This window comes from Elgaria multicarinata, chromosome 11, assembly GCF_023053635.1.
Source record: "Elgaria multicarinata webbii isolate HBS135686 ecotype San Diego chromosome 11, rElgMul1.1.pri, whole genome shotgun sequence".
Classification (NCBI taxonomy): Eukaryota; Metazoa; Chordata; class Lepidosauria; order Squamata; family Anguidae; genus Elgaria; species Elgaria multicarinata.
The window spans coordinates 25,102,380-25,114,118 of NC_086181.1; the positions used below are offsets into that span (position 1 = coordinate 25,102,380).

At 40.8% G+C, this 11,739-nt stretch overlaps 1 protein-coding gene across 1 annotated transcript; it reads right to left on the reverse strand.

Moving 5' to 3' along the window:
• Positions 1–781: 781 nt before the first annotated feature.
• Positions 782–10,437, reverse strand: LOC134405546 (vomeronasal type-2 receptor 26-like). Its single transcript, XM_063136790.1, has 5 exons — positions 10,150–10,437; positions 8,103–8,963; positions 5,636–5,863; positions 3,220–3,346; positions 782–1,683 (listed from the first exon to the last, which is right to left on the reverse strand). Exons 1-5 carry the CDS (start codon positions 10,435–10,437, stop codon positions 782–784), a joined length of 2,406 nt encoding a protein of 801 aa, XP_062992860.1.
• Between the last annotated feature and the right edge of the window lie 1,302 nt (positions 10,438–11,739).

The window sequence follows — 11,739 nt, forward strand, 5'->3', positions numbered from 1 at the left end:
TGAAACCAGCTTCCACTGGGATCAAACTCAGGCTGTGGGGAGAGTTTCAGCTGAAGAAACTGCTGCTTTACAGCTCTGCGGCACACGAGGCTCTATAGCATAAAAGGACACCAGAAACAAAAGACCATGATGTGGAAACAGTGAAGAAATTAATCAATATCCGTGATCATTGGGATGGCCTTTTTGAGAATGTCATGACTGATCTAATCTTGGGGAGGAAATCTGCCCAAGGCATCTTGCATTTAGCTACATGCTGTGCTCTTTTCCAGCTTTACCTCTTCAGCTACCATGAGTTCTGCCAATAAATTGAACGGATCTGCCTCAAGTGGGGAAGATGAACAGACTCCTCCTCATACAATGAGCAGGCAGTGAAAGATTGCAGGCTCTACCTTCTACCATTCTGACAAGGAGTAGTAATAGTAGGAGACTTCATTGGGTCTTCTTACTTTTTTCTTTAGTGAGAGAAAGTGTGGATTTTCTATGGGTAAAATATACATTTTAGAAGAATACTTCTTTTTAAACTGGCATTTTTCCAACTAACAAAATGTATTTTAAAAATGCAAGTTTGGGAAAGATTAAAGGTTGCACTTGTGTAAGTGCACACTTTGGGATATGAAAACAAGTTTGAGAAATGGTGGGAAATTGCAGAGAATTGTGTTTCTGCTCACACTCACTTTTGGCATTGTGAATGACACTTGGAACTGGAAAAAAATTCTCATAAAATGTATACCCATTGGTCTGCACTGATTGCTATAGCAAAGGATACAGGTAGTTAAAAGCATCACTCTTTTCTTCTTATTAGCTGTTCCTTAATATTCAACTCAGGTCGCAATACAATAATGTAGCATTTGGGGAAAAAGATACAACACAGTAGCCCAGCACTGGAAGCTAAGATAGAGAAGATCTCCACAGCCACCATGTATTTGCCCTTGGTGCTCACATAGGATGGAACAAAGGATAGCCAAACACTACAAAACACCAGCATGCTGAAAGTGATGAACTTGGCTTCATTGAAACTGTCAGGTAACTTCCTGGCTAGGAAAGCCACTGTGAAGCTCACAATTGCCAGAAAGCCCATGTAGCCCAGGACACAGTAAAACATCAATGTGGAACCCTCGTTACATTCCAGTATAATTTCTTCTGTCACTGAATGCAGGTCAACATCTGGAAAAGGGGGGAAGTTTGCCAGCCACACAGCGCAAATGCATGCCTGAATAAGGGAGCATGAAAGAATAATAAAGTTGGCAGTTTTCTTTCCAACCCACTTCCGTGTCCTGGATCCTGGTTTTGTGGCCATGAAAGCCAGAACCACAGTGATGGTTTTAGCCAGTACACAAGAAACAGCCACTGAGAAGATGATGCCAAAGGCATTTTGACGGAGGAGACACAACACCTTTCCAGGTTGACCGATGAACAGCAATACACAAAGGAAACAGAGCAGGAGTGAACAGAGAAGAGTGTAGGAGAGATTCCGGTTGTTGCCTTTGACTATAGGAGTATGGTGGTGCTTGAGAAATGTCCCTAGCACCAAACCTGTAATCAAAGTAAAGAAAAGAGCAAAACAGGCTAAACTGAGCCCCAACGGTTCTTCATAAGACAAGAAGCTTGTATACCTGGGCATACAGAAATCCTGTTTTTTGTTTGAATAGCTTTCATCTGTGCATTTATAACAGTCATTCATGTCTGAAAAGGAAAAGACATGGTCACCTTCTTTGCATATATACTGTTCCACTTACCAACTGTGGGGTCAACAAGGACATTAGGACCCAAGTGTGACTGGTCTACCCAGATCCCACCAAGGTGGCCAGTTCTGAGGGTGTGATATCTCCCATTACACTCCAGTGCATCCAGTTTCCCACCATTGTTCAATAATGGACATTGTGCCTTTCCCATCTGCATCAAACCTATCAATTCTAGGGTGACCAGATGCAGTGGGAAACCCTGGAGATCTCTAGAAAAATGGAGGTCTCTGGGCCAACTGGGACTGGCCCCCAATTCACTGGTGGAAATGGCTGGAATACGCATTCCTGGACTTCCAGGAACGGATGCTCCAGCCCTCCCCAAGTGCTGATCTAGTGCAGCAGAAGGCTAGATCAGCGTTGGGGGTGGGGACTGGAGCCCTCGCCTCCACCAGGGCTGATCCAGCCCTTCTGCTGCACTGATGCGATCGTAGCAGCGCAGCAGAAGGCTGAAATCGGCCCTGTGGGGAGGAGCTGGAGGATGTGTCCCAGGACAGTGTCTCCCAGCCCCCTCCTCCCCATATGGTCAATCTAGCCATTCTGCTGCACTGACGCAATCGTGTCAGTGTAACAGTTCGCTCACTGCCCTTGCTCTACCCCTTGGGTCTCATCGCATGTGACGAGACCCAAGTGGAAGGGGTCAGTTCGCTCCCCGCCCCACCGGCGTTGGCCCAGACCACCCAGGAAGCAGACACAGGTCGCAGACCAGGCCAGGCTGTGAAAGAGGACAGCGGTGGTGGCAACAGAGGTACCGGGATGACAGCGGCTGCTGCTGCTGCTAATGATGGTGGTGATGATGACAATGGCTGCTGCTGCTGATATTGATAATATCCTCCTTTTAGGTTTCCAAAATATGGTAAGCCTAATTGTGACCCATATAAGAAATAATAAAAACATCCAGAACTAGGCAGTTTTAATTCCACCTGCTGCTTGCAGGTGCAGTTTAAGGTGAAAGATTGCGTTATTGCAGTTTTTATTTTCTTCAAATATCTTTTGTATCACTCAGCTCTACTGACTAATTAACTTTACTTGTATGCTGCTTGTTTTACTTAACTAGTAAAATGTTGTGTTTAACCTAAAGTGTCTGGAGTGTCACTCTTCTCACATCTATTACCTAAACCCCATGTTACTGGTAAAAGGAAGGTAAAAGAAGGAAGCTGGAACTCTTAAGGAGACAGAGACCCTTAATGAGTTGCTCAGGGGTCCAGGCCACAGAAGGAACTGTGACATCTTTTTCTCCTGAACAGAACTGGAAAGAAAATATGTGTGGGTCACAAGTAGAAAACAGCAATATCTGGACCCCCATCCTCCTCCATTAACCTCTGTGAACAAGGCAGGGTAATAAGGCTGTAAAAGCAGGATCTGCAAGGTTCCTAAAAGCACGATTTCAATTGTACTTGCAGGACTGTGCTCTAGACTTCCGAACCAATTTCCTTTGGAGGATGCACAATTTGATACATATGCATACTATATGTCTTACCTGTCTGATTTGAAATCTTCCCTTCTGGACATGGAGTGCAATCATAGCAGCAAAACGGTTTCCCCTCCTTCACTTTCCTACTAGAACCTGGCTTGCAACTCTCACTACAAACAGAAAATGGCCGGGTCTAATCCATAAATAGAAGAGGACAATGTTAATTCTGTGAACAATTGCTTCAAAATTCATTAGGTTCTGGGCTTTGCTATGGGATCTGCTTGTTTATCTGTGGAATCTGTTTCTGCAGGAATTGATGTTATGAGTTTAAAGTAATGCCCAATCAGACAATACTTTGGGTTCATCTACACCAAGCAAGATATTCCACTATGAAAGTGCACTGACAACTGTTGGGGCCCATGACACATACCTCTTTCATACCACTTTCATAGTGTTATATCCTGCTTGGTGTAGATGTGTCATGGGCCCCAACAGTTAACAGTGCACTTCACTACCACTATAAAGCAGTAGTGTAGATCCTGCAGTGCACTTCAATACTGATATAAAGCATTAGTGTGGTTCCTGCCTTTTATATTCCACTTTCATACTGCTTTCATAGTGAAATATCCTGCTTGGTTTTGTGAGCCCTTAATGTGTAGTAGCTACCTCTTTCTTTTTTTTTTCTTTCTTTTTAGTGTACAGTAGGTGCAGGAGCCCTGATACAGATGTTTAAACACCTTCTACACCCTACACTATGGTCCTGGTCCAAATTGTACTCAGATGCCAAAATATTCTATTCTTTCCCAAGATGCTGTTAGGGTCCATAGGATTGCTCCCCCACTCCTGTCCATTATGTTGGGTTGTAATCTTTTCTGTGTATATTTTTCCTTTGCTGTCTGTTTACAATAAGAAATGTCCATGTTAAAAAGACTGCATTAAAAAAAAAATTAACCCCTTACATTATGAATGGCTATAATGCCATTTAAATGGTATTTAAATGGTATGATTGGAATGGATACCAAACTGGTCAGATCTAAAATCAAAGTTGCTATTCTCATCATTCTTCCCAACAGGTGATTACCCCTAGGAGCTCTTTTGACATGCTAAAATTAGTATGTTAATGCTTTTCAGTGCCTTTGGTTTATTCCCTAATAGAAATGTACTTTATAGAATTGTCATGAAGTCCAATGTTTCCATATATATATATATATATATATATATATATATATATATATATGAAGAAGGATGCAATCCTATACATGTTTAGACAAAAAATGGCCCACAACTCCTAGCATTCCCTATTCTACATGGGAAAACTGGGAGTTATAGCCCTTTTTTCAATCTAAACATGCCCAGAACTGCCATCTAAATATATGATTTTAATGTAAGTTTTAAACTACTTAAAGTCTGTTTTATTGAATATTATTTTCCTAATAAAATATGTCCATTCTGCTGCTTTTGGATGAGGATGTCAGGAAGAAATGAGATAATACAGCTTGGAAAATTGACAGAACATATTTTTTCAAGAAATAAATAAATGGTGTGCTTCTATTCTCTTTCTTTTCTATTTCCTAAATAAAAATCAAATAGACAAGTTTAGACAGATTTTAGGGAAGCACCTATATAAATGATCCCAGTATTTTATAAGTTTTTATAAGTTTTACCTTTGATAAAGGCTTACTGTCTTTTCTTCCCCATCCTCCCGCCCAGCATTTTTCACTATATGGGCTTTTTTTGCCCATCTAGCAATTACACTTCAAAGAAGTCTTTTATCAAGGGGAAATCTCTTCAACGCTTGCCAGAAGGATTCACTCTCCCTTTCTGCATCCAAAGATAGCCTCCACTGCTCCTCCCACCCTGCACTGGATGATTTCAAATAGGCTGGAAAGGGCCTCAGGATAGCTCATATCTGGCCTCTCTGGTCTCCTCCCCTCCATGCCCATGAAAACTCCTGCTCTCTCCCTCTCTGCAGTTGCTTTTCCAAACCTAGAAGCCAACCTTCCTTGTGCTGGCAGCAAGAGGGTAGGGAAATGAGTTAAGATCGTTGACTTCCTCTCCTGAAGTCAGAGTGCTGTCTTTGATTTCAGAGGGGGAATCCTCACTATGCAAAGGTGCCTCCCTCTAGCTTCTAATCTCAGCTTTATAAAATACTGGGATCATTCATACAGGTGCTCCCCTAAATTTATCAATGGCAAAACTTTTATAGACTTGTCACAATGATTCGCTCTTGATTTTTTCATCAAAAGATAGCCTCTGCTCCTCCTCCTATCCTACATTGGATGATTGCAAGTCTCTGAGTTTGGGTGCTTCTGGGAACTAAGGGTGCAACTCATAAGATTTCATCATTAGGGAAACAGTAGGATAGCATGCTGCCCTTAAGCTATCATTGTATACTCATTTATCTGTGAGTAAGCCCCAATGAATGAATGTAACCATGCATAGTGTTTCACTATTAAGAAGGTGTTCCAGAATTGGCTCCTACCTGATTAAACCAGCTATGCCAAGTTATAGCATCTTCATTGATGGTGAACACTTGATCTGGAGATGCCTGGGGATCCACCCTCCCAACCTTCACATGATGAAATGATTGGTTGGAGAAAATGATCCAGTTGACAACATCAAATCCAGCTATTAACTCCCCATTCTTGTCAAAGGAAAACTTGTCCCCGGCACCATTGTGAAATGAGACATTGCTCAGAAACTGATGAAGCTTAGTTGAAAAGTAAAAGAGAAGAACTTACAAAAAGGTTGTCATTTGCTAAGAATGGGTTGAAACTTCCATGTTGAGAAACACACACACACACTGTGATACTATTGTGTTGTGGACCCAGTCCTGATTTCCAGTTCACATTCAGTTCCACTGGATATCTCACTTGAATCTTACAGAGTTGGGGGATGAAATTACTGAAAGAATGTCAGCTGTGGGCATCTAGAAATAGTCCTCTCTTTTTCATATTGGTTCCAGTGGATGCACCTCCCCCCACATCTATTTTCCACTCATGTGAAGGTGTGAATTTCAGAACGAAAATGGAAGTAATCTTAAATGCCCTCTTCTATTTTTACACAGGGCCAATTTGAATTGGGACCACATGCACTTACACTGAGGTAACTTAGCCAGTCCTGACCCTGCTATCCATTCTTTGAAGAACATGTAGTTTGGTCTTAAACCTTAAGAGGGGCAAGTCAACATTTAGAAGGGGAAAACTATCTGGTAACTGTGAACATCAGTGGAGCATTTGATCTTTCAGAGCAGAGATTTCCAGATTCCAAACACATCGATTAATATCAGAGCAGAGACATGCCCAATCAGAGCTTCTAAAGTCTCCAGAATTATCCTCTCTCTCTCTCTCTCTCTCTCTCTCTGTGTGTGTGTGTGTAAATTGAATACCTCCAAATTTGGATGCTGAGTGGGGTGAGGGGTAGCTTTGATATTGACATCTTTGGCTAACCATGTAGGAATAGCCATAGTGCTGTCCCTGACCATGTTCTCTATTCAGTGTTTGGGGGAGTGGTAAACACTAACTGGCTGCTGATTTTGGCCAGGGGGTGGGAGGGGGGAGAGGGAGCGCATTTCTGCTTGGACTCATAGAAGTCAACCATCCACATTTCCACAGTGTTGAAGTGCTGCTGGGCAGCAATGCATCATAAGTGAGACAGCTCCTACAACTGAGTCAGGCACAGGCAGGTTCTTTATTTCAGTTAAACTATTACTTCTGTTGGTTGGCTAAATTTCCAGTGCAGGGGTGGATGGGTCTCCATCCAATAGAACTGGAGGGCACCAGACTGGAGGAGGCTGGAGTGGGGATTTTTTTAAAAGAAAAAATCCTTTAAAATCAAGGCATGAATGGATCTGATTCAAACTCGGCACAGCTAAAGCACTCCTTGTGCCCTTAGGATTTCAAGTTTTATCTCTTTATCTTTTTTAAGCATTTCTATTAATACTGGTTACCCAAATAGTGAATAGTTTTTCAGCAGATAATTTGATAAGGCAGAGAAAGAAATAAAGGCAGAGAATCACCTCTACAGAGCTCCAGATCAAATTTTGATGCAGAGAAGACCCACTTTGAAAACCTGTAGAAAGTAACTGTGTAAAAGCCAGAGAATCACAAAGCAAATGGCAATGAGGGGAAAGGGTTATTCACTCAGTATTTTAACACTTAATTTTAACTTAAATTTAAATTGTACTGTTTTAACTCTGTATTTTAACCTTATATCAATTTTGCTGTGTGGTTTTATCCTGGTTGTGCTTTTTATATTGTATTTCGTATTTGTGTTTTTAACTTGTTGGTTGTTTTATGATGGTTTTAATTTTTGTGAACTGCCCAGAGAGCTTCGGCTATTGGGCAGTATAAAAATGTAATAAATAAATAAATAAATAAATAAGGGTGGGGCCAGGGTTAGAAAGAGCCACAGCTTGGTGTCATAGAGCACATATTTGGCATGCAGAAGGTTCCAGGTTCAATCCCCCCCTTCTCCAGATAGGGCAAGGAAAGAATCCTGCCTTAAACCCTAAAGAGCTGCTGCCGGTATAACGAAGACCTATGGACAGCTCCTGGTACATTAGTAGGTAAATTGAAATAAATTGAAAAAACACCCAAATCTTCAAGTGGCCTTCTTCCAATGAAAACTGAACCTGGGAAATTCTTAAAGAAGTATGGTTCGCAGAACAATATTTGCAAATGTATACTGAGGAAAACTAAGGGTTTAGTCCAATGTTGGTCGTATATAGAATCGGCCCATAGAAATGACCCAGATAACATTGGATACAACCAACTGAATACAACCCTAAAAAAGGAATTATTTTTTTTTAAAAAAAATGAAATCAAAAGTGCTGATTGGAAGTGAGAAATATCATGCCTTTTCTGTCTGTTTGGAAGATGAAGGAATATGAGTACTGGAAAACAGTATATTTTAAAAAACAAAAACAAGTTACAACGATTGTGTATTACCTTCCATTGCTGCTTATTATGGAATTTTAGTCCTCTTCCATCCCACTGAGCTCTGTCCCGGAGTCTGAATGATAACATGGCATGTAGTGCATGAGCCAGTGCATAGACAGAGTTGTAGATGCTGTAGCTATGGCCAGTCATGCTCATCTCAAAAAATGATCCAGGAAGGCTCTCCAAATCTTCCTCTCCTGTACAAACATCCCCAACCACCTCACCCTCAACTTCATCTGGGAATACGCATCCAAAGGCCTGTTGCCAGAAGTTCAAAATGAAACCATCTGCTTTTCTATAGAGAGGACTTCTATGCTTCACAAACTGTTGAAACCTTGGTAGATCTTTGGAGTGAATAGTGAAGGATATAGCACCATGAAAAAGTTGTGCATTCCAAGTCCTTTGAAGGATAACTGAAGTGAACTCCATCTGAGCTGTCATTATCAGTACTTTACCATTTGGTTTATGTGTTACATGTTCTTTTTCAGATACATATTGAAACCATCTCAAACACATAATGGTGTCAGATTCCCCATAGACCACTAATACATTAGCTTCGCTATCCCTGACTTTATCATAGACTTCCGCTAGTTTTCCGAACAAACTGTAAAATTCAGTGATAAAAGTTAGCCTAGGGATTCTTTCTATATAGGCAAAACAGACTCCATGTCTGGAAAACATTGGAAACACAGTTCGCAGAAATCTTTCTCCATTCTCATTATCCATAATTATGACCCCAATCCACATCCATTTGAAATAGAGAAGCAAAGAGAGAATCCCCTCATATTGAAGAGCTTCCTGAGGGACCATCTGGTAGAAGGGAAGCCCTGGGGTTTTGTCATTCATCACTGGAGCAGAGCCATATATGAGCTAAAAATATTTGTGGATGAGAGACAGAAAGAACATACTAGCAATTAAGCATCACATTCAACTTGTCAAAGCACACACCATGCAGTATATATCAGCTACCCTCATAACATGTCTATAAGGCAAATAGGAAGCTAAGCTATTGGGGCTTGATTAAATTACACAAGGTGACAGAAATAATTCTTTTAAAAGCACAGTTCGTGCACATGCGTATAGCTATGTAATTTTGCTTACCAAATACTAATAGTGGTACAATCTTGAGATACGATTTAGTTAACATTTATGTGCAATTTATTGATGTTGGAAAACAGTTCCATAGCCAGTCATGAGATTTTATTTTAATATATTTTCTTTCGTCTGCATGAAAATGTATCAGTCTAGATGCCTGATCTGCTATGGCTCCAGTCGAAACAGATGCTGGAGTTATGAAGATGGAACAAAGCCTCTTGTATTAAAAATGATACACAGTTTATTAAATACACAGATATAAACAATAAATGTGGTAGAAAGCTCCTGTATGCCCCTCCATTGGAAACCACAGTCTCCTTGAAGGGTGTTGTTCTGGTTCTCTTGGTGTAACAGGTGCTGTTCCAGGGGCCTACAATCTCTGAGCAGACAGGTACCTTTCTCCTCCCAGACAAGAAAAAATAACATACTAGCTGGCTGGATTTCATAGGTGTCTCTTCTCAGTTCCACAGCCAGTCATGAGAAACATTTCTTTCCCATCTGGAGAAGGAGGTGAGGGCTCTGCTCTAATTTCTCACAGAAGAGTGAACAATATCCTTATCTCAGAGAATGAGATCATGCTGCTGTGAAATTTCATTCCAGAATATCATTTATGCTGTTTGCAAGAAGAAATCTACTTCTAGCAAGGCCCCAGTAAAATACTATAAATGTGTACAATGAATAGCTTATAGGACACTGTGTCAGTTCACACCTGTGTCCTCACAAATCTTCCAGTGTCAAACTGACTATGAGGGCAGAATAGAGTGTCCTGAAGGAAGACCTTGCCGTTTAAAAGCCTAAAAAGAAGCGTTCATTTTAGGAAGTGAGGATCTTCTGCAACTTTTTATTGGTGTTATCGATTATGTAATGCATTTTTAACCTGGCTTCATCTGCATTAAAGGTAAGATCAAAAGAGCAAAATAAATATGAAATGAGTTTTAAACACACACACTCACACTCACACCTGTGGAATCTTGTAGATATCTAAAACAGTTGCCACATAATATGAGACTTGGGAGTCCAGACCCCCGAGGATTGCAATTGTGTAATTCTGGTCACATTTGTAGTTGGGAACAAGTCTCTTCAATGTGGATATAAGTTGTACTGTAGCATGATAAGTCCACATTGCAGTGTAGAAATTGTCAAAAATGTGGAAGCCCAATGTGATATTAGGTAAGATGTGAGGATTCTCATTGATCTCCTTTATGGCAAATGCCAAGGCCAGGATGTGCTGGTAATTCTTAGGTACCATGCTGGAACAAAAGTTGCATTCTGCATCAGAAGGATTAATTATTGCTACTGAGTCCTGTGTTAATGTTGTCGTTTTTACCACAATATTTATTTGCTACCTTTCTTGAGGCACTTTAGCCTATGAGTGGTCTACACAAAGATATCAAAGACAAATAATGTCAGTGTTCACCTTCAGAACACTGTGTTTAATTGCTAATATATCCTTTTAAAGAATGTTAACCTAAAAAAACACACCAGTCTTTTGAATCTGCTATTTAACAACTCATATGCACGTATAGACTTAGACCAAAAACATACAATCAGACATGTATATATATGACACCACCACACAACTAAAGTTTCCATTCCATTGTTCACAGCAAATTTAAAAGATTTCAATTTAAAAAATCTAAAAATATAAAGAAGAAAACAATGAAAGCTATAGAAAGGGGAGAGAGAGAGTGACAGACAGACAGAGACAGAGAGGCTGCATACAAAAGAATCTAAAAACCACTGAAACCTCAACCTGACTAAATGTCTTCCTAAATTTAATACTAAAAATAAAAACTTATAACATTTATTTCATGCCACTATTAAAATCGGTCCATATTTAAAAGACTCATAAAGGAGGGAGGAAGAGAGAGATAAAGCTATCATAACCATGGGGGCACCTGGAGCTGTCTTCATGGTGCCATTTTGGCACCATTATGCTACCAAACATTGTGCTATCACTGTGCATGGTGATTACAAATTGTCTTTATGGGGGGAGGCAGTGTTGGCTTCCTATCACACTCCACTCTCCTGTGGATTCCGGTGACCAATAGGAGGTCACCATCCGCCTGGGAATGCCTCCGGAGTGGCTCTGGGGGAGGACAGACTAACAATAAAAAATTATATCATTTATGCCACTATTAAAACTGGTTCATATTTAAAAGGCTCATAAAGGAGAGAGGGAGATTGATAAAGCATTCATAACCATGGGGACACCTGGAGCTGTCTACATGGTGCCATTTTGGCACCACTCCGCCACCAAACCATGCACTATCACTGGTGTGTGGTGATGACAAATTGTCTTTATGAGGGGAGGCAGTGTGGTCTTTCTCCTCTCCTGTGGCTTCTGGAAGGATGCCTTCCACATGAGAATGCCTCCAGAGTGGCTCTGAGCAAGGACAGACAGGCAGAAGCGCTGACTTTGTTATGGCTGGAAAAGACAGGGTTAGTCCCCAACTTTTCAGCTGTGCACAATTGCCTCTTTGCTCTGGGGTGGCTTTGAATCTGCATCTGCATAATATAACTGATGCACCATGGATTCAGAGCCATCCCA

Coding starts and splice junctions, on each gene's coding strand:
- LOC134405546 (XM_063136790.1), bottom strand. CDS start 10,437: ATGGTACCTAAGAATTACCAGCACATCCTGGCCTTGGCATTTGCCATA. Junction 8,964..10,149: donor ATATCTACAAGATTCCACAG/GTGTGAGTGTGA, acceptor AAATATTTTTAG/CTCATATATGGCTCTGCTCC. Junction 5,864..8,102: donor ATAATAAGCAGCAATGGAAG/GTAATACACAAT, acceptor TTTTCAACTAAG/CTTCATCAGTTTCTGAGCAA.